Here is a 23,805-nt window from a genome sequence, read left to right on the forward strand (position 1 = left end):
GCAAAGAAGCTTAGGGCTTTTAGTCCTCAGCTCGGGTCTCCGCTAGCATCTGTTGTTGCAGTCGGACACAGCGAACGCACAGGAGAGGCACTCCAACACATGCTGGAGGGTCATAAAGGCCCGCTTTAATGCAGCGAGGGAGACGGCGTGGGTGACACTGTATGAAGGAAGGCTTTTAACAGAGGACAATTCCTCTGGAGTCACAACAGGTGTGTGTTTGTGTGTGTGAGCAGATTGCTTAGGGGAAGTATGAGGCGGGGGGGTGGAGGGCTTATGAAGGGTGCCCTCTGCCCCACCTGTAGCCTGTCAGCTGTTGTAAGCCTGTTAAAACGTCAGCTGTTTCTGAGGAGAAGTGTGTGTGTGTGTGTGTGTGTGTGTGTGTGTGTGTGTCAATGTCAGGGAGCTCATGGAGTTTGGGGGGGGGGGTGTGTTCGTGTACCACCCCGTTGCACATCAAACACTTCGTCTCCTTCGGGGATTTGTTCCTACATGGAGCGCTGTGACAGGTCTTCCTGCTCAAACTGCCTCGTTTTGAGAGGTCAGATCCACCAGACTTGACCAGTCAGGGTTTCTCTCTCTGGACACATTGGACAATCGTAAAAGATGAATGTCATTTCAGAAAAGTAAAAGATATCATTAAGAACAAGAGTAGCATTGAGGTCATGTAAAAAAATGGACCTTTATGAAAACCCACTTAACAAATACAGAACAGCACAAACTTAAAACAACATGTTTGATAGCAAAAGTATAAACTTTTTTATTCCAACACCTTTTTAAAAGTTCTCATATTAGACTAATTTGCATGATACCATGTCTGTATACATCCTGATCCTTTTTGCCACTATGAACAAACCCCAAATTAACCTATAACCCAACACAGTACATATAAATATCAAATCCTGTGTGCGACCCTGCGAAAGAGGTTCACAACTCTGAGAGTTCTGACCTCAATCAACATTTAAGTCGATATTTGTACCTCACCTTTCCTGTATGGCTCCTATCCTCCTGCATGTACAACCCAAATACCCACGGTTTTAATACAAATGAAATTATTGGTTTGAAAATAGTAAGTATTAGATTATATATGTATATACTGTATATAAACGTCTCCCATTAGTCATGTCATCCCTCTGTCTCCGAAAACTTGTGGTGTTTTGCCCAAAAGACTTCTCAGAAGCATCCAATTTGTTACAAAAAGCTGCACAATGGAGTCTAAACAATGGTAAATTGTAATTACGACAGGAAATATTTGATCATGGATGAAGCAAATACGACCCGTGTTCAGTGTCAGCGTCAAGTACTTGACAGGTTTCATTATTTAGAAATGTTTTGTTTGGTACCCAGAATGTCTGGATCTGGATACAAGAAAAAGAAAAACTGCTGGACATTTTGGCAGCGACCGCCGTGGAAGGTTTTGATGTTGGATGTGTGGGGAATAATTCCACATGCTGCTCGTGACACCACTTTGGCAACAAGTGAAGTGATGGAGTCAGAGACACGGCGGATTATTTGATGTGGTTGTTGTGTTTTCAGCTGTTTGGCTCTGATCTTCTGTCGAGAGCCAGACACCGGTTCGTGTCCAGTTCATCCCCTCTATATCATTTTACATTCAGCCTGTAACTATTGATCAGTGTCATTATTTATTGGATTATTTATTAATTGTCATGTTTCATCTGACCAGTGAGCCAACGCGCATACTGTCAGAATTGTTTAGGAAAAGCAGCAAATCATCCCACTTGAGAAGCTGGAACTAGAAAATACGAAGCTTCCACGAATCCACTTTTGAATTTAGAGAAAGACTTGAATGTCCTGAAAGGGCAGTAGTGGACTGTGCTTGGAGAGGAGGTCCCGCCCCAACAGCGCGAGCCTCAACGGAGGGCTGAAGCCAACGTCCAAAGGTAGCACACCTACAAAATACACTTGAGCACTCAGCTGCGCTAAAATATGGAACCATTTTTCATCAGTTGTCAGACACTATTGTCAGCACCAAGAAACTTGACAACAATCAAAACAGAGCAGTGCCTGAGGTGTGTCCTACACTGTTATGGTTGAGCGTTTGATGGTCTTCTACGTCACGGTGTTGAGTCCCTTAGTTTGCTACGTTGAACCAAAACAACTGCAAGGCAGCAAAGAGGCCAGACCAGAGGAGGAGACGGCGTCAAACGCAACGTGAGATTATGTGATGTTTCGCAGCTGAGCCGTCCATCGAGCCTTTAGGAAGGTAAACGTCAGGCTACCAGCGTCGCTACGTGCAGCCACATGATCTCCGCTGAAGCAGACGTTTGAGACAGGCTCACCAGCCGTCGGGTGTCAGCCCTGTTTTGTGTAACAAGGTGGAACTTCCTGTGCACCCTCTTCTTCTGCAGCAGTTAAACAGGCTCAGTACATTTGGTGTGTGATAAATCTGCAGGGAGACGGAACCATGAAGTCTGCTGGTTTCACAGTTGACAAAGAACCTGGAACATCTACAAGTCCTGGACAGCATGGCCCAATCCAGGCACCGATGAGGATCATGTGATATAATTGAAAGCTCCACAACAGCTTCCACTTGAAAGGATAATTAATAAGATTATGAATCTCACCAGGTATTTGATCCAGTAAGGAGTGGCTGTTGTTGTTGGTCTCGCGTGCTGCTGGCATGCAAAGGCGCCTCTGTTTTTCTCATGGAACGATTCCTAGCATAGCACTTAAAACGAAGCTCAGCCGTATGAAGAGGACAAATAATCATCTCTGTTCACACCTTGTTCACTTGTGTCAATAAGCTCTGAAGTCACCGAGTAACTGCCTACCAATGGCGTGGATTACAGGAGGTCAGGGAGCTCAGAGAGCAGTGGCTGTGAAGCACTCACGAGGATCACTTCTCCTCTCCAGAACCTCTCAATCCGAGCAACTCTGAGAATCAATTAATTCCAGACGTCTGCTGTTATTTCTCTGGGTGTAAGCGAAACGTCTGCTGTCTCTCAACTCTCCAGTCGGCCGTACTTGCGTGGGAGTCACAGGTGTTGAGTGATTTATGGCTTTAATTTATTTGATAGATTAAAATATAACACAGCAACAAGGATCAGGCGTTAATTAGTCTCCACACTTGAGACATTAAATAGAATACTGTGCTCCTGATGGCATGTCAAGTCTAAAGAGATTTGTTTTCTTTATGATTAAATATGAACTTTTATTGATTCCACCTTCAGACAACTTTTGAACATGAAGTAATAGTAATAGTAGAGTATTCAGCAGGTGAAGTGGGGAGGAGGAGGAGGAGGAGGGGTGCTTGCGGCTTTTGTGGTGGCAGCTGAGCGAAGCCGACAGTTGAAGGGAACAAGTTGCTGCGTCTGTTAGGGCTCGTCTTGCTGCTCTTGACCTTTAACCTTTAGCTGTGACAGCACCAGGGGCTGGGAGATGGCAAATTTCCCCGGACAGGCAGACTCAGGCAGGCCTGGATGAGACACATCGATGCACGAAACCGGCCGGCACTCTTGCTTAAAAGATTGGATGAGTGGTGAAATGCTCTTCCAACACAGTCCTTATTCAGTAGTTTGAACAAGACATGTGAGAAACACACAGTTTTTTTGTCTGGACCAACAACAGAAACAGGTTTGTCACTGAGAAGCTGAGGGATCAGGTTGCATCATTCGTGTGGTGGACGAGTGTTGGAGTTTCCCTTTGGCTGCTGCTCTCTCAAAGGGAATCTGCTAACTGTTCAATATGATGTCATCAGGGTTTGTGCAGCGACCTGTTCCCAAAAATGTTCTCAAAGTTTTGCAAATGTTTCGCCTGCAGGGCGCGCGTTATGACACGTCTGAGGATTTAGGCTTTGCTTTCAGTTCTAAAAGATGCGTCAGTTGTAAGAGAATCTCAGCGTGAATCGATCAGGTCTCCTGCAGGATCGCGAGACGATGTCAGACATTTCATGGTGTTCCTCTGGTCCAGTCCGCCTCTCAGAGAATCACTCCAGATGTTTACATGATGTCAGGAAGTTGGTTTATTTCGTTAGTCAAACTAAACTTGTCCTTTTTAATGCACGTAAACGTGTTTGTCGGCCTGAACTCGCACTGTCAGTCCTTGTGAGCTCTGGCTAACATACCTGAGACAAGTATCTGCCTCAAATGCCCCAAACTGGCCTGGTGTTCTGCAGACGTTCCAAAGGTTCCAGGTGTTGTGCTGAACCTGAAAGTTGAACCGCGCGCAGCGAGGGAGATGCTGTCATCAGAAGTATACCAGTTTTTCTCTTCCTGCCCTGCTTATTTGCGGTTGCCTTGGCTCAGACACACATTTGGTTTATTTTCAACTGAAAGTGAAAGAAACATCAGCCACGTTTGAGAAAGACACAACTACCACAGATGTTTTAGAGATATTTCAAGTTCAGAAGTATTGAATATTGATATCAGTTATCTGCAAAGTTATTTTTTATGATTCTTATTTTATATGGTGGTATTGACATCTCTTGCAAATGTCCATGTTGGTGCATCCCGAGGTGGCCAGGCCAGAACAACACGTCAGAGACAGAGGTCCTACTGTCTCAGCTTTAGTAATTGTCCATCTCTCTTTCATAGTCATAGATTTACATGATTGATAAATGATGGAAACGGTGGACTGACAAAAGTCTGATTGCCACCAGTTGTAAGGTTTTTTTTTTCTCTGGTTCTTGTGTATGGGGACAACCAATTAAATTGCTTAATGAAGCTATAGCTCGGTTACAACTGTTGGTGTGGCCCCGCTGAGTGATTTTACTGCAGCAGTGCGTGACGGGATGTCCGCCCTAACCTGGCCCTGAAGCTTCCTCCTCCATGTAGCAGATGAGCCCTGCTGGCATCGACAGCCCGTACAGACAGGCTATGATTCCAGGGATGATTGTAGGCTGTAAAAACAATTATTACTGGGACCACAAAGGAAGATTGAAGATGAGCAGCCAATATCCAGGAATTCACATCAGAGACCCTCTGACTCCCCCCACCAATAACACACTGGCCATGTTTTCCAACAGAGAGCTTCACGGTCCAGACAGATATGAGGTTTTGACCTTGTCATGTTCAGTAACATGACTCTGATTCGTCAGGAACTGTTAACACTTCCAGGGTTCTGGCATCATGATAACTTTTAACAACCTTTGTGGAAAAGTACATGTCGTGTCGCTGGCTGCTGACAACAAGAGAATCCTGTGTGCACGAATGTAGAGGCTCTTGATTTGATTTTGGGGTTGGATATGAACACTTTTCTACCCTGAGGAAGTCAGTGATGAATGGAAACTCCAGCATGACACGCGAACTGTGTCCTTGAAACAACAGCAGCTCTGTCCAGCTCCCTTGGTCCAATCATCAGATCTTTAGGGAGAAACACCCGTCAGAGCTGGATATAATTTGCTGACATCACTTGACGTGAATTAGTAATGTGTGCCCTCCATTTAATCATTGGTTCGCATGGATTACTTCAATTTTCTCTCAATTTGATATAATTTTTGGTGTGAGACAGCAGATTTTGCTCTGTCTGACTGCTCAACCACAGAGTGGGAAGGTGGCTGTCACTAAAGTCAATGTGAACCTGATGAGCGTCACAAAACCAGAGGCTGGATGGACGCCCAGACAGATCTTTGCATTTATCTTAATACCAGTGGGGGTCTCTGCCTGGAAAATTCCACCCCAAAACTGACATTTTCCTCTCAATAATCTGTTTTTAAGAAATTTTACCCCCCAGCATGAGTTCTTGCTATCATGTCCATATTAGTTCTGAACTACAAGCTCGCGCGTGTGTGTGTGTGTGTGTGTGGGGGGGGGGGGGGTGCTGGAGTCCATCCCACTTGACATTGGGTGAGAGACGCAGGTCACCAGTCCGTCGCAGGGTCATCAGGAGCGATTAGGGTTTCAGTATCTTGCTCAAGGGCACTTGGACATGGTCACCGGGGGAAGTGAGGATTGAACTCTACCTCTAAGCTACACCACCCCTCGCTGGAGCACAAGGGAACATAATCTGTATATTATTTGGATTTGTGGATGCTAGACAAATATGTGGGGAACCCTGGAGTAAAGAGCTTTGGTGTCTTTCTTCCATGAGCAACGCTTCAAAACACAGTCGGAAACACTTCATTGGCCTTAGATGTAATGTGGTGCAGACTAAAGTGGAAGTCAGCACATGCAAATACGCTGTTGATGGGTTTGATCCAGCCGTGATCTCAGAGGGCCTGAAACCTGCTGAACTGTTGAAAAGTCCTATACATCTAACATGCAGTACAAGTACAAGATCCTCTGTCTGTAGTGTCAGCTGACAAATGTGGACGGAGCTCGGTCTAGATTTGCTGGCGGGGATCATGTGGACGAGTGACACGGCCGTGTTGGTCTGGATGTGTGCTTTCTCTTGGAAAGTGTTGAGCTTTTGAGCCTTTTATTATGCAGCAAGATTTGTCAAGAGCGCGGCAAAAATGTGGAGAATTCCTCCATAATATAGGTCACATGAGAGAAAAGCTCACACGAGCACGACACCAGAGGAAAGCTTTGTCATTTTTTTTAATTTACCCCATCTGCAGGAGGGAGGCAGATTTGCATAATCAGGGTATTCACTGTCAAACCCTTGAAAGCATATCATGTTCACTCACAGACCTATTAGTCATTTGCCACAAAGACAAAGTACCGAATAAGCTCATCCTCGGTAGAACCTCTCCAGTTTTCTTTGTGATGGAACATCACTCAGGTGGGAAGCACACAAAAACAAATCTTTCAGCCTAAAAGTACTCGCAGCTCCATAGATGGATGTTTATCACTGAAGAGCCGCAGCTTATATGGTTTTGTGGTTCCTTTCAACATAAATACACTTGCCTCGGGGCGCACTAGCTGCTTCCTCTCACCGCTCTATTAAAGAAGAAAGAATCTCCTTTCTCTGCCTCCCCGCCACATGAAGCCACACTTGGCCCAGGCCCGCATGTGTCTCAGGGAGAGCGGAGGTAGGATCACAGATCCCCATTTTAGGCTTCTGGCCAGCGCCGTGTGTTCGACATGGAGGGCCCCCAGGCAGCCGCGCACACATGGACGACAAATGTGGATGGCAAGCGGGGGAAAAGCCTGGAGAAGGGGCCGCAAGATAAGGCCACCGCCAGATAGCTAGTGTTTGTTGTGGAAGTGATTCTGGCATACGGCTTGTTGTGTTTAGCGGCAGTGTATATTTTTCTCCTCCATGGGCAGATTTCTGGCTCCATGGAGACGGAGAGAGTTTCTTCCCTCCCTCCCAGTGCTGCTGATTTATCCTTATTGCTTCGCGACAGAATCAGCCCTCTGAATGTTTGCCCCCAGTTTAACCCGCGGGGTTCTGGTGGCTGCACTCATACATACATTCACTGTGTTATGTGGAAACTCAATGACACAACTGTTTAGCAGACTCCTGGCCTCCCATTTCCCACACCCTCCGGGCCCCTCGGAGATTTCAAGGTCAGGAAAGGGCGCGGGCTGAGAGTCATTCCTTGGGAAGCAGAGTCACTGTCGCACAGAGTCCCATACAGCCGGTCTCTCCTTTTACAGTCCTCTCTTCTGTCAGCTATCAGGGTTTTGATTAGCACAGCTTTGGGCGTAGCGTTCGATCGGAGTCGTCAGTGGCGGTCCTCATCCGGGCTGATGGGGGGTAAAGATGAGGTGAGTGCAGAGCGTCTGGTCTGAGCGGTACTTTACTGGTGTGTTGAACTCTCCCACAGCTGAGCCTCTCAGTGAGGACCAATTTCATTAAATCACAAATTCAGGCCCAGATATGTTTCTGTCAGTTGGTCTTAGGAGAACATCAGGAGTTGGTGGATGAAGGTAAGTGCTGAGTCAGACACGCTGCCTCACTCAGGCCTCATCACCGCTCGGAGAGAAGCACATTCATTATAAAACATCGAAATGAACACAACTGTTCTTCTCTCCTTCAGTGTCACCTCCTGTACAGCTTGAAAATGGTGCTCTGCATCCTTGGCAACGATTAGTGTTCGCCTTGTGTTATACTGGTAGAGTAACGGCTGAGGGAGTCAAGGAGTGTCCTCCTAACCATCCGAGAGTGTGTGTGTGTGTGTGTGTGTGTGTGTGTTTGTGTGTGTGTGTGTGTGTGTGTTTGGGGGGGTCTGTTGGTCCAACTGAACAAAAGGTATGTAGGCAGCTGGCGTCCCACTGACAGCAGCTCATGATCCAAATGGAGGCCGTCCACACGCACATGCGCACAAACACACGTCTTTTTCTTCCTCCTGCATTCTTCTTCTTTGACTCCAGAAAGCCGAAAGCTCCAGCCACATACGTTTAGCTTGACGCTAATGGAGACTGATGCTGCTAAACTGTCCAAAAATTTCTGTCGCGAGTCCCTGAAAATACACTTTTTGGATGACATATCAGTGAACAGTTTAAATCATCAAATTACTTCTGGTCATTTGTGAAGGAAAAATACCAAATATTCCCGTGTGGTGGGTGAGGATTTGCTCATCATGTTGGACATTTCTGTTGCTGGTCTTCTGTGCCGATGCAGGTGAAAGCGTTTAAGTCAAACATGTTCACCGTGAACGGTGGCTGGAAGAATCGCAACAGGTTTTCATTTGAAGACTCACTTACTGCCCAGGAATGAATGCTTGTCATGGTATTTGTTAGTTTGACTGTAAGCAGGAGTCGAGAAAAACAGTGAGGCTGATTTTGACTAAACTTGGTGGAGGGGTGTTACATGGCCCGCAAGAACCTAACAGCGTTTGGGGTGATGAGTTAAACACAGAGGAAAACAGGCCTCTTATTTTGGCTTTGGCTGATTTCAGCTCTCTGGTTAGTTTTCACACCACACAGGAAACTAGAAACTAATTAAGAAGTGTGTCTACGGCATGACTAAAAACTACCAATTATATATTACTAATTATTATATGATTTTTTAATGTCAGAAACTAATATTCCTTCCTAAAATATGTGAAATTGGTATTTCTCTCCACAGTAGGTGGAGTGGTGTGTGACTTCTTCCATGTGGATGTGGAGAGTTGCCATCATGCCATTTTTCCTCCTGGTGTTGTTCTTTCTTTTCTCAACGTTGTGGAGGAGAGAACTGGTGCCTCAGAGCTGCCACGAGTGTTGATGAGAGGGAGCATGTAGTCAACACAGCCGACCTGGTTAGTAGAATAGTGGCAGAATGGTCCTTTAAAGATTGTCAACATGGCCGCTGATGAATTGGTGGCAGTTGCTGGAGGCATATTAGGGCAAAGGGTGACTTGGGAGGGGTTTGTGTGAGGGGCGGGGGGAGGGGGGTGATGAGGAGTGTTGGTGGGGTGCAGGGTGTCCGGTGAGGAGGGTAATTTCGGGCATCCAGAGTGAGGCGTTCCTCTAGCAGTTGTCTCTTGGATTGCAGAGTGGCGCGTGTGCTGCTCGGAGTTAGAGGACTGCGGCGCTCTGAGATCGTGGACTCGGACTACCTCCCACTCAGAGCTCTTCCTCAAATTAACTGGATTCAGTCCAGACTTTTTTACTTCCCTTCTGCCTTTTGGCATCTTTAATCTTCAACGGTAAGATGAAGACATTGCAGGTCTAAATTCGTGTGTGTGTGTGTGTGTGTGTGTGTGTTTCTCATGATATAAGTGAACTGACATGAACGCCACTTCCCTTAAAACTAATTACTTAAAGACAAACTGCCATTCTAAAGGGTTCTAACAACAGCTGGCTTTGTAACTCACTCGATCTCAACCGAGGAGACGGTATCAAAAATCTCTGCTCCGCCGGCGCCTTGGAGGACTTTACGAGGTAGATAGCAGGGAGTGTGAGGTGACTCGCCATGTACGTCTGTTCTCCATCGTCAGCTGCCGAGCTGACACCTTCCTAGCCCCGAAATCTGCTGAGAGAGGAGCGGGGGGGTTGGGGGGGGCACTGTGAAGATTTATGGGTGATAGCGAGTGTTGTCGTGCTGCTCAGAACATCCCACCTGTTCTAGTTCTTTCTTGAACGGAAGATTTACACGGCCATTTGTGTTACGAGTCCGTGTCGTGCTTGTGGTGGCCATGGCACCTGTTAAAATCATGTTTATGTCAAATGTTCACACACACACACACACACACACACACACACACACATGTGTATGTGAGTGTGTGTGCCTGCATGTGTGATTGCTCTTCTTGAATCTGGTTCTCTCAATGCCAAGTCAGTCTAACTGACGTGAATGGAAGGAAGTCGTCTATCACGTCTGTCCCTTCAGCCTTTTCCTCATTTCCTTAATGAATGTCTGTCTGTCTGTCTGTCTCCGTTTCCCCAACAACAAGCACTGAGTTCTAAGTGTGAAGGGCCGCGCTGGGACAGAGAGCTGCTGAATCCTCTGAGGGTCACAATACAATCGGCTGCTCGCTGGAATCCAGCGTTTCATTTTGAGACGATCGCGGAACCGATCATCGTGTGTGTGTGAGGTTGAAGTGCAGACAGTCCTGATGATAACTAGCAAGGTCATGTGACAATTAGTTTATGAGTTGACTTTTTTTATGGTTTTGTCAGAGTTGTTATGAGAGTCTTATTCTGAAACTTTCTTCCAGGAAGTCGAGCCAGTCTGTTGCTAGGTGGTTGTCAGTTCATAAGCTAACGTCACGCTGTGCTGTATAGTTACGCTGTACTTACTTGTCCCTCTCCTGTTTGTGCTGACGTTGTCCTGATTCCCCTGGAATCCATTTGTAATTGAGTCATCAGTGTTTACATGGAACATGTTCAGACTTATATATATTTTTAGCCGTTCGTCAACCAGTCAGTGAACGCCTCATTCATGTAACGGTAACATAAAGTCAGGTGGATGCACTCAGGACACACAGTTTTATTAAAAGTGTGTTTAACAACTTTGGTGCTTTAGGTAGGAACCAAACCCTTCAGTGTTTCTATTGTTTCTGCTTCTTTGCGTGTTCGTTCTGACTGTAGCTGCTCGCTGTCTCTTGCCCAGCAGCTGGTACGCACGTAACAAACCGGTCAGAACGCCCCAAACACAACCTTATTCGCTTTGACAGGAATTAAAATGCCAGTGATCGAAATGAATCAGTGTTGGTCGACATCACCAAACAGGATTTGTGTCGCTTGTCATAAATGCGAAATATCGCGGCCGAATGTGTCGGTTCAAAACTCGATGGGTGGAAGCAAATGTTTGAGTTTATTTGCATATATATTTCCATACAGAGATAAGAACACGTGTGTGGAGACGCTGGATGACAAACGTTCCGAGCGTTCAATGTATAAACATTGAAAGACCTGTCCTCCTTCGGGGGGGGGGGGGGTAGTCTGTTGAAACCATGGCTCCTCAAAGCAGCCGTGGGCCCCACCGTCAGCCGCGTGTTTATTCTCATGAGTGCCTTCAGCGTACTTGTGGTTCATAGTAACCGACAGATAAAACTCTCTGAGTGGTGCTATAAATATGCAGGTATGAATGTGCCGCCATTCCTCCTCCCACTCGTTGCATTCATACACATTAACCTGATGCAGCCGGGATAAGTCGGCCAGCTTGAGCTCGCCAGTCTGGATCTCTCGTTGATGAGAATGTGATGGACTGGTGGCGGCAAACCTTCGTATACGCGCCGACTCCGGCGAGCACGGCCTCTGTCCTGGAGTGTCACATTGATGTCATCAGTGTTTTGTCTGGAGGGCTTTTTTCCTCCTTGTTGTTGCAGGTTGAAGACGAGGAGGAGGACACGTCTCAGGGCTCTTTTTAGGGTTACGGGAGGAATCTATCAGCTTTGTCACCTCTCAGATCGTCGTAGATGCCACCTGATCTGAGGTCGTGACAAAGAAGGACTGGGCTATCATACCTGGCTTTGATCGAAACAGAACATTGAAGTAATGTCTGTTTAAAGGTGAATTTCTCCACTTCTTTACTGTCAACACGAGAAACAAATAATAGTAATAATAACGAACAGTGTAATTGTGCTGCGATCAGTGCAGCTTGTTTGTTGTCGTAGTTGCAAACCAAAATGTTCAATGAAAATGAAATGAGATTCATCACTCAGCCTGGTGAGAGCCTTCATTCAGCTGAGTAAGGGAAGCAACTGCAGATATTCAACGTAAACCTCGTGTTTTAGCAGAAAACAAAATATGTTTCAATTTTGCTGGGGCGGTTAGTTTATTATCAAAGGATGTTTTTTGAAAATTAGATCTTATTTTTGGTCAAATAAGAACCTTGGGTTCTGGGGGCAGACTTTTGCAGAACCATGTCTTCATGTCACAGACGTTCCCCGCTTGTCCGACTCCCCTTTGGGTTGCTGTTGCTAACTCCCGCGGCAGCCATCGGAAGGGATTTGCTTCATATCCTGTTCAAGTTTTGAGAAATGTATGATCTGAAATTCTTTCTTCCCCTGTTCATTTCTCCAATATGCCTTTCGTTGATATTCCACTGGCGAGCGAGCAGGACCTCCGGCATTTGTTGGCAGCCGACCATTTATTAAATAAGCTCTGCTTTAATCTTTATCTGTATTATTGGTCTCGACGCTGTTGGATGTAGAAACGTTACAATTTGTTCTCTTCCTGATTTCTGACCAAGTTTAGCTCTGACAGTTTGGAGCTGATATGTTAACATTATTTGGTATTAAATCAATGACTTGCCTATTGACTGATACTCACTGAGAGATGATGGATATTTGATCTTCTGCTGGTTTCAGGTGTGTTGATATTCAGCAATTAAAAAAGTAATGTCGCCTTTCATTTCTGAAACATTTGGGAAAGCCCAAAGATGATTTATTTACCACATTGTTTCATCCTAAATATCAGAGGGTATTGATGTCTTTAGAAAAATAACCTAAAGCTGCTGGTTTATGCCGATGTGATGGTTCTTCCTGGTGTGGGTGTTTGTACGTCTCTAAAGGGGGTGCACACTTAGAGACGTGTTTCAAGCGTGAACAGAATTCCTCTTGCGCTGTGACTTACCAACAGGTAACTAATAACATGGCAGGCTGCCTGTTGGGCCGCCGTCACTCACAGGTAGATGGAAGGACAGGCTGGTAATCTTCAGCACACGTTGCTCTGCTGACGTCAGCACTTGAACTTTTACCAGGTGACCACCTTGGTTGCAACAAAAAACAGAAAAGGCCCCCTGTACTGTAAGAGCTCTCCTCTCATTGTTCCACCGGTTCATCCAATCACATCACACCTACCAGGAGTGGGCGTGCCTGCCAGGGTTTATCTTCAGCAGTGATGTAACCTGACAGGTCAAACGACATAGTCCACGCTGGCCATGCAGAGAGCGTCAAGTCACGTCAACACTCCCAAGTATTGTGCGCCACTAAATCCACATGCCTCTCTGAATGTGCCGGACAAAAGCCGTCTTTGTGGCTGCGCTCACATGCACGCATGGAGGTATTCTGGGTAATATTGTGGTATTTGTGCCTGAGGCATCACATTCAGTCAGTGACAGGTAGGACGCCCTGTGTTGAGGGTGTGGGTGTGTGTTGTTTTTCATCATAAGTGTGTGTCGTTGTTTGTGTATTGACAGCAGAGCATGGGTGTGATTCATGAACAGAGATCCCCCTCCACCCCACCCCACCCCACCCCGTCCTTTCCGTCCCATCCCCCAAACCGCCACCACCACCTCAGAAATGCTGCCCTTGCACTGCATCAACACTCCTCTTGCCCCCCCCCCCCCCCCAAAGGCTGGCCCATGATTGGTTAAGATGAGGAGGGGGAAGGGGAGCTCATATTGCGCTGCCAACCCTGGCAGCGTCAATGCAGGCACAGTCACAAGCCAGGCTTCAGATAGGAGGCCAGCAGCTACCTCCTCCATCTCCCTCCCTCCCTCCTCCACCACCCCTCCATCCCTCCCTCCACCTGCTGATGCTCCGACCACTAAATCAGCGTCGGGTTTTGTTGATTGTTTTGTCGACTGTGGAGTTAGTGAGGCAGGAGCAGGGTCTCTCAGTTGCTCGGGGACGTGAGGCAACAGGCTGTAAATATCCCACAGCTGGTGCTGGCAGAACACTCTCAAGGTTGGGCTGCAAACCGAGCCTTGCTGGGTCAACTGAGGGAAATCAGCGGCCCACTTAGACCTTAACCCCGATCCTGCTGGCAGTCGTGTGTGTGGCCCGCTGAGGAACCAACCCATCAGCCCTGCTCCACTCCCCTCCAACACTCGGTTCATGCCTGTGGCGTATCCTGATGCTGGTGACCTTTGACATTTCATGGTGACAGTAGCTCTACATGCAGATTAAAAGGCCACTTTTGTTTTCAAGTTTTGCTTTCATGCAGTTGGGGGTGGGTGGGTCGGTGGGGGGATTCCCCAGAGACTGCAAAAGAAAGGAGGAGATTGAAGCAGCAAAGGCTGGAATATGTTGATTTTTTGTGCTAAAAAAAGATGAATAAAGATGCTGCTGCATCCTGGGTGTTGTTTGAGGTTCTGGTGAGACGCGACAGCGATTCAAGGAGTCCAGGACAGGATTCCAACTCTTAATCATCTGTGACTTTCAAGTTGATATGGAATTTTAGGGCAGTGACCTTTGAACAAAGTTCAGTTTTAAGAACGTATGATCATGAAAATGTTCCTCAAAGTCATAGAAATGTACTGGTATCCCGGTGGGGTTACACCAAAATGACCAGACGGATGTTAAGCACACCTGGTGGGCGGTTCTACCTTGAGTGAAGGGAGAACCTTTTATCTTTTTGGCACAGATCTGTATGACCAGACTTCAATTCTTTATTCCCTCCTTACCTCCAAGGAGAGGACTGGTGTTTGTTTGTGTCCTACCAGCGCGATGAGGAGTAGGATTGTAAAGGAAGAGGAAGAGTTGATTCAGTTTCAGACTTGAGGTGAGGCGATGACGTCAGGTGTTCTCTCTCTGGTTAGGAGCAGCTCTCAAGTTGAACCTCGGCCTCGTGTTCTTGAAAGTCCATCAAGATTACTCACATCATGCAGTCATTCAGCTGAAACTACAGATTCCTTTGAATGTCAAATCTAATTAAAATTAGTCAAAATAAATTATAATTAAAAACAAGCTTGTTTTGTACAGAGGATTCGACACCACTCTAGTCTTTTAGGGAGCAGTGGTAATGCAGCAGTCTGGAAAAAACCTTCTCCAGGAAACGTAAATGTTTGTCATGTTTTTGGCCAAATAAACAACATATCTTTGGTGATATTAGAAGAGCCACTCAGGTAGAAAGGTGCCATTTCATGACAGTTCACTTGATAGATGTCATAGTCTTGTTTCTGTGCTGCAGTGTAGAGGAAGGTGGTGCACTGGATTTACAGACAAGTGCCATTGCTCAAGAAAATGTGGACGTTTATCCTGATTATCTCTTTTCTGGATTAACGGAGCAAACCTATGTAGTTGATATGTTGCTTACTCTCCACAGATGAAGAGAATGTGGTGACGCGGGCTGCGCTACATGTCATGAACATGTTGATGACAGGAGCAGACGCCGTTGTCCATCTCTCCCGCAAACGCCTCAAACGCCTGCTAATTAGATTTCATCTGGTTCCCAGTCGTACGCAGCATCGTTTGTCAGCTCATGTTCGGTCCATCACGTCCGAGCGAACCCCGGCGACGAATGAATATTGGTACAGTATTGATTAGCTCAGACTGAGGGACAGATCTGTCACTTTGATAGGCGTCTGCAGAGGTCACCACAGCAGCAGTTACGCTCAGGCAGGCCGTCAACATCCTCCACGGACCCTCAGGTGACTCCTGTGGTGGCAGCCAGCAGCTCCCACCAACTGACACCAGCGTTTTCATGCATTTCAACAACAGTTGTCATCACGACATGACTGGTGGTCACTTGACTCCAGCATGTGTCTCGTATATTTTTAGCCTCTACTGATGTAGCAGCAGCGTCTGTTCAGTAACACAAAGTTAATCTTCACGACCGGAAAATATTTCCGGAGAAGATTGTCTCTACCTGAGGAAGATTAATAAAGTCAGATTCATGTGTTTCAACTCAACAGTCGACCTTGAATTTAGATATTGGTTGTATGTGTTTGACGGTCACTGGATGAATGTGTGTTTGGTCATGAGCATGTCAGCCAGGAGCATCGAGTTCCTGGGGGGGTCCTAAAGAGCTTAATTTCCATTTGAAAATCGATCAATGAATGCCGTTGTACGGCCGCGAACTTCACAATAAAGCTTGAGTCAAAGTGTAATTTAAAGAGTCGGCTACGTGTCCCGGTGCTGTCACATACTCAAGTATGACGGAGTCTCTGTTCACAACTAAAGCGACTTAGTGCTTCGCTTGTATGCTTTCAGAGTTGTTGCCTGTGTTGTTTTCAGAGTTTTCAGAGCTGCTTGATTATTTTTTGTCAGCATCTGTAGTATATCGGAGGCACTGAATCCATGGAGGCTGTAGGCACGCTGGCCAGTGGGCGGTGCTTGGTGTCAGCCTATTGTTGTACGTTAAAAATCTGTTTTTAAAACCATTTGGGGTGAGAAAACACGCAGTAACAGAATGGTCATTGATATTTGAACGGATGAAGAGATTTGGCACATTCCTCTGGCCCGTGCTGGTGTGGCGTTCTCCATCAGCAGACGCAGATCAGTTGTGTTCACGCACTGATTTGGTGTGTCTCTGCATCAGGTTTCTTTTGTATCATCTACCGTGACGTGCGTTTTGCTTAATTGGCACAAACAGATGACGATGTTTCAGGTGATTTCCAGGACATCAAAAGCCTCAGCACTTGGCTCCGCCCGTCACACTCATGAAGCAGGTTAGTCCAGGTTGATGACAGTTGGTGCTGGCTTGGCGCTGTGGCAGGGGTTTGCAGTGGGCCTGGTCTCTGCTGGTACCGAGTGGAGAACCTGATGGATTTCTCAGCAGTGCTCTGGCAAGACTCCAGCAGCCGAGAACCATCTTCCCCGCCGCTGCCGCTACCCTCCCTCCACCAGCCCCCCCCATGGCTGACTCTTATCTCTCTGCTTCAGGCTACACCGCTGCTACTTAACACACCGGGGCGGCAAACCCTGGACTTGCAGGACGGACACACACGCAAATATTGATCCGTCATTGTTGTCTTATCGTGTAGGTTCACTGATTCTGCTCCTCTGAAAGGACTGAAAATGATCTCAACATCTAATCTGGTTCTGCTCCAGTTATCACACATAAATGACCCAAATGTGGCGCAACTCAAATCCCCCAAACGCAGCAGCAGCCTCTCCCTGTGTGTAGTGGCATGTTCATGTTTTGATTCCTGTGTGTCATGACTCAGTCACGGCCTGGCGCCGTCACCCTGCAGGTTCTGACACATTCTGCCTGTGGCGGAAAAACTGGTGGAGGCGTGTGTGTGTAATATGGAGGCTGACGGTAGCCGGCGGTAGCCGGCGGTAGCCGGCGGTAGCCAACAGGATGGTGAGGCAGGTTGTCAGGAGGAAGGTCACCAGTTCACCAACCTTGCCTGGCTGGCTGGGAAAATCTGGGTGACGTGCCCCCGAGCACGCCACTTAACTCCCAGTCAGGCAAAAGGAGCCTCTTCTTGTCCAATGTGAGGTGACTGTGGTTCTACTTGGCAGTTTTCAGCCATGAGAACCGCAGAGCATGTTGCTGCTGCTGAAGAACATCCTTGTGTCAGGCTTCTCCTCATGAATAAATGTTAAAATCATAGTGGAGCCTTTGCAGCGCCTGGCTTTCCACCCACATCATTGGAATAGAAGATTTAAGCTTTGAAATGCTTAACGGCCGCAGCAACAGATGTCAGGGATAATGATGCGATTCAACGTTTCTAACTGTTCTTTTATGGACTAATCTTTGCTGCAGGCTGCTGCGAGGCCGTGACCTGATGTGCCCTCTTTCAAGCTTAGTGGACACATACAGTGATAATATTTTTCTTTTTCAATACCATTTCTAGTGGTACGCTAAGACACTTAGCGCTCAGATTCGCTCTTTGCTGACAAGTTTATACTCCTGTTTCAGTGTTTATGTTATCATGTATCACTGGTTTGTAATGGTTCCTTTTGGTCCTAGGAGGTAAAAAAATGATGATTTTTTTGATAAGTCTGATATGACTTGGATATGTTTGGTTTGTGCTCTGATGAGGGAGAAAAATCACGATGCTAAATCAACATGGAGTCTCCAAGTTTGTCCTCAGGGACGATTGAACTTTCATCAAACGTTGACAGTTATATTATTCAAGGAGCTGTTGTTAACCTTCTGAACCCCCAAATCATCTAAATCAAGTCAAGTCAGGTTTATTTGTATGGCACCAAATCCCAACCAAAGTTCTGTCCTGACTCTGTCCAAGTAGAGCAGGTCCAGCACCTCCCTCCTTCAATGAACCTCCACCCAACAATTCTCCATCAGCAAGCACATCCTGCAACAGCAGCCACCAGAACCTTCCTTTACCAGCAGGAAGGTGGAGCAGATCCAGGATCAGTGGGGACGGAGAGAGAGCAGGAGAGCAGGACAGAGACAAAGACAGAGAATGGAGGAGGACAGAGAGACAGAAGGAAAGAGAGGGACAGAGATAAAGAGAGAGAGAAAGGAGGAGAGACTGATGTACAGAGACAAAGACAGAGAATGGAGGAAGACAGAGAGACAGAAGGAAAGAGCGGGACAGAGATAAAGAGAGAGAGAAAGGAGGAGAGACAGATGGACAGAGACAAAGACAGAGAATGGAGGAAGACAGAGAGACAGAAGGAAAGAGAGGGACAGAGATAAAGAGAGAGAGAAAGGAGGAGAGACTGATGGACAGAGACAAAGACAGAGAATGGAGGAAGACAGAGAGACAGAAGGAAAGAGCGGGACAGAGATAAAGAGAGAGAGAAAGGAGGAGAGACAGATGGACAGAGACAAAGACAGAGAATGGAGGAAGACAGAGAGACAGAAGGAAAGAGAGGGACAGAGATAAAGAGAGAGAGAAAGGAGGAGAGACCGATGGACAGACGGGGACGTGAACAGGTGGAGCTACGGGTGGCAGCTGGAGCCTCTTCAGGTCTGGAGCCTCCTCCAGCAGCACCAGGATCTGGGATGAGGGGAGAAGAAGAGGAGTGAGTAACACGTCTGAGGACAGGAGGAGGAGAGAGAAGCCCAGTGCATCATGGGAGATCCCAGCAGATCTAAGGGCCAGCCTAAGCAGTCCTGACTATAAGGCCACTATAAATTATATCATTTATCAAAACCAGAAGCTTTCAAAGAACAAAAAAATTGGCTGATTTTAAATTGTCCTTTGTGCTTAAGGCAAGAAAAACAACCTAATCAAAGCTTTTAATTATGATATTCCTACAAAGACTTTCTCTACATCTTACTGAATTTTTTTTTTACCTATGTTAACGTAACTGTACAAAGCTGATGGAGTATAAAAAAAAAACTGCAGCCTAACTTTGAATCGATGATTGACTCAGCTGAAACCAACGGTCACGTGACAGAAACTTGGTGAGTTTGTCTCTCAACTGCAGGCTGCTGGATGTGAAAAACCCCAAATAACTTAAAACGCCTCAATATGTGTCAGTCTGTCTTCCATCCAGTCTTCATAAGACTTATTCGCACTTGAGCAAATTCTATTTCTGTCTTTGTTTCTATAATGTGTGAAATTACACCTGCGTTCTGCTGCACAAAAGACATTTCGGCGTTCTCCCCCCTCCCAGCCATGATCATGCTGCCTCTTACAGTAAAGATGAGCCCACGGTGAGTAAAAATGTGATGGGGGCAAAAAACTGCTAGAAGCTTCTTGCAGTTCAGAGTGGTAGAAATGTAAAAGTCGCTGTTCTTCAAATATTCTTGCCATTTCCTCAAAAGCTGCTTCACTCCAGCTTTCTTGTCCACGTTCCCTGAATCAAACATATCAAACATGACAGCGACCTCTTGTGAGATAAGCTGTCTTGTAGGCGCTCCTCAAGGTTCTCATCTGGGTCTGCCGCAGATTCCTAATTATCAGCGTTTATCTTTTCACTGTCCAGATCCTCTCTAGCTCAGGCCTGTTCAGCCAGGCGGCAGACACACTCCAGGCCCTCCGCCTGCCATGTGAGAGCCCAGATTCTGCCTGACATCAGACATGGGAAGCGAGCTCCGGCAGCATGAAGGGTAAAAGGTCGGGACTTGACCACCTCGGGCAGATAAAGCAGCCTTTTCATGTGTGATCAGCCCACAGCCTAAAGACAAATCCCTCAGCACGCTGCCTTTGAACTTCAGCACAACGGGAGCAAGTCCCCCACTCGCTCGGTGGCTAACGAAGGCTGCAGACAGCGAGAAGGGATGAACACACACCTTGTTATTATTTGGTTAAAATATACTGTAGCACGTCTTGCCTGGGTGTAATTTGGAGCTGAATGAAAGGACACAGTGTACGACACATTAGGAACACCTTCTCTTTTCCTGAAGCACCCTAATGAGGTGAGCCAGGTAGGATTCATTATCCTTCTCTGAACTCACTTATTAAATCTGTGCCAGTCAAAGGGGAGGAGATGAAATGAGGAGAAGCAGAGGAGTTAAAAATGGATTTCTAGAATATGAGGAAGCAAATATCACAATGATTTCCTGCAGCTGACTTCCACTTTAAGAGCAGGCAGCCTCCAGACTTCATCAAGGCTTTGTACAAAATAATTATGACACTGTCTTGCTTCACCCCCTCCCTCCACGCTCTTTCCATCAGTGCATAATTCATAGGCGACTCATTGCCAAAGCCAATTGCATCCACTCTAAACGTGCGAGCGGCACAGCGCCCACGGCAGCACAAAAGGAATGTCTCATGACAGACAATTGCGAGTTTGTTTCACAAGAATGGATGTAAATAGAGGGCTGCTCTCCCAGGTAGGAATGCAAACAATGCTGGAGAGCTGGTGTGGCGCCTGAGCTCCATGCTTTTCCAGATGCACGCCGCCTGTTGGCTCCCGCTGTGTGTGTGTGCATGTGCGTGTGCGCGCGCATGTGTGTGTGTACACAGTCTATGTATATATAGAGAGTGCTATTTTTAAAACGGAAACCACAAATAGTAGTAACGGGGCCTAAAACGGTCCTCGCCTCTTCCTGGGCTGCTGCCGCCCTCTCACTCATTCATGAGTTTGCATGAATTTCCACAGACACCGAGGGTTCTCTTGCCATGCTCCCGCCCCAGTCTTGACATTTATGTTCTACTTATTGTCTGTTTTTGTTCAGGGAATGCAGCTCATGTCAGACCACACTTACTCCATGGCAACTTAGAGTCACATGTTTTTATCTTTCTGTGTTGAGTGGAATACGCCAGCGTTCAGTTTAGGTAATTAGATGTAATGTCATTACCTGGCATCAGCCATCTTAAAGCCCTCAGAGCCTTAAAACTCACATCCCTGCTTCTGGGTGGCGTAGCTGGTTAAGTCTTCACTGCAGGGACACGGACCTCAAAAGGGAGATCGACCTTTCTGATGATGTCAGTTGCTCGTCTGTGTGAGAAGAATGATTCTGTATCGATCCCAAAGTTAATCATCGTTAGAAGCTTTGTGGGCTCGCGCTTCTCCGTTCACAGCGATCCACATCAAACTCAACAACATAACACGGCAGTCCGTCTGGAACACAAACACGTCTGATCCTCATCCCAATGTGGGTAACTACATTTTTCATCCAATAATTCAGAGGATAAAAGGTTGATTGAGGATTACACGTCAAAACAATTTATTTGGAAGTTATCAATCTTTTCCTTTACTCACAGGGTAAGTCTGTAAGTACAGTACCATTCACAGTACTGTTTGGGATTTAAATTTTTTCTCAAAAAAAATAAAAAAGGTTATTTTTTTGTTTGAGTTGTCAGCTGTCGGCGGCTGCAGGAGTCACTCATCAGCGTTTCGGTCTGGTTTGGGTTCGATCAGGTCTTTTCTCAGGCCAGACGGACAATTTTGCATTTCACATCCCAAGTATCGTCTGTGTCGTTCTACTGTCACCACGCTGAAGGCCACTTTCATCACCTCGGGCTTGAATATGTTCAATAAAGTTAAGAAGCAAGAAAAAAATTGGCCAGACAACATCATCAAGTGTATGAGGAGGTTCACGCACGTGTTGTTGTTGTGGAGGAGACATCACGAGATCTCACTGCCTTCACCACCTGGATGTGCTCTCAGGTGCTGAGTCTGACACCAGTTCAACCAGAATCAGTACTGGATCGTGCCAGCGTAATTAAAAAGTACAGATTTCATGAGGGGGGATAAAAACTCCAACCATGATGGGTCGAGGCGTTCTCCGTGATGGTGCCTCATCTCCGTTGCCTCATCTCCGGTTCCGCTGCTGTTGCTGGATGTTGAAGCAGAGTGGAACCGGTTTCTTGCTGAGGAATGAGCACAAACCAGGACATTTTGAGATGGGGAACATGTAGAGTCCTCAACCTCCCTGGATCCTCTCAGCTCTGCCTTCGATTGGGGGAATCTCATTTGGCATGTCAGGCGGCCCCAGCCGGGCAGCCAGTTGCCGTGGGCGACCAGCAGATCAGTGATGTGGCGGTGATGCCTCTAATGAAGCTGACACAGCACAGCCTCCCTCCTCGCGGGCCGCTGAGCCCCCCCCCCTTGTTTCAGCCCAATGTGCTCCTGATTTGATGGCGCCTCGGATGCTCTGCTGCATCGTGTATTCTCTCGTTGTATACGAGGGGTCACAGCAAAGACTGTGTAGTAGCTGAAGTGGGTCACAGGAGACAAACATTATGATGAATGCCTCTGTGTTGTTTTCCAGGAGCTGCCCAGCTAAGGTGAAGGGGAGGGCAGAGGAGCGTGGCTGACCTGCCCTGGGAAACAGGACCATGATCTGAAGACGGCGCCACGCATTAAACCCCGTTCTTCCTCTCCTCCTCCTCCCTTTTTTATTTTTCTACATCTTTGGGGTGACATCCAGCGAAGCCGCTCCAACAGAGTCAACACGAGCTGAAAGGACACCAAAATTATAGATTTAAGGAAAGAGAAACACAACGACAACCGCCTGTGACCCCTGACCCTACCACGCCTCCAGCTCCTCCCACTGCAACACCTGAACCATGGGGAGGAAAAAGATTCAGATTCAGAGGATCACCGACGAACGCAACAGACAGGTGAGCAGCAGTCAGCATCATTGACCTATTCACCGGAGCCTTGTCTGTCAATGATTAATTCCAGTATTGAACCAGAACTCTATGATCTCATCATATTTGGATTTGCATTAAGGAGCATGAAGCTGCAGCTATAACCTCCTGTGTCCACTAGGTGGTGTTAGAGAACATTTACTATATATGTTACTTTACTGTCAATCAACTGAAGAAAACACAGTGTCATTGTGAGGTTGGCTCCATTAGACGTACTTCCTGTAACCACCAGGTGGCACCGTAACTTAAATTCAGCTAGTAGATATCTTCAGGACAAAGATCTGACCGTGTGACTCAGATTACGACAGTTTCCTGTTCTATGACGGCCTTGCCATGGTAACGCCGTTTAACCAAAACTTCAGTCTCCACGGTAAACCGTCACAGTTCTGAAGGAGGTTCTGACGCCATTAGAGATGATCTGGTCGACCCAAGATGAGGAGGACATCAAAGTGTAGAAAAACATGTCATTTCCTGTTGCCCCCTGGTGGCGCTATTACTCATCTGACCCAAAATTGAAGGGGTTCTTCCTCGGAGCAGGCTCCGCCCCTCTACCAAGTTTTGTGAAAATCTGCCTCATAGTTTTTGTTTAATCTCGCTGACAACCAAGCAAATCCACAGAAAACATGACCTTGTTGGTGGAGAGCAATATCGTCCTCTACATCACGCCAGTTAGCATGTTCTGTTAAGCGTGTTAGCTCCACACAAACAGTGTCACTCACGTTCTGGATGGTGTCAGCTTCCGTTTCTGTGCTGATCAAACCAACACGATTTGCTCTCCAATCTAAGACAATGATCATTGTCACTCCTCCTCCACTGAATTCCTTTGTGGTGACAGAAACTTTAACAAAGTCCCACAGGGATCTCTGCTGCGTTCACATGTCTTCTGTAGCGTGAACAACA

The 23,805-nt window shown here is 46.8% G+C and overlaps 1 protein-coding gene across 12 annotated transcripts in view; it reads left to right on the forward strand.

The window, feature by feature from the left end:
• The window catches only part of mef2d (myocyte enhancer factor 2d), a 90,982-nt gene that overhangs the window by 17,315 nt on the left and 49,862 nt on the right, over positions 1–23,805 (forward strand). For all 12 annotated transcript variants that reach the window (XM_086217625.1, XM_086217614.1, XM_086217618.1 and 9 more), the window contains exon 2: positions 22,524–22,875. In XM_086217625.1, the coding sequence (XP_086073751.1) occupies positions 22,822–22,875 (54 nt within the window). In that variant the 5' untranslated portion in view covers positions 22,524–22,821. The remainder of the gene's footprint in view (positions 1–22,523; positions 22,876–23,805) is intronic.

Source organism: Aulostomus chinensis, chromosome 11, assembly GCF_037954235.1.
Source record: "Aulostomus chinensis isolate RoL2024-O1b breed Wild chromosome 11, RoL_Achi_v1.0, whole genome shotgun sequence".
NCBI lineage: Eukaryota > Metazoa > Chordata > Actinopteri > Syngnathiformes > Aulostomidae > Aulostomus > Aulostomus chinensis.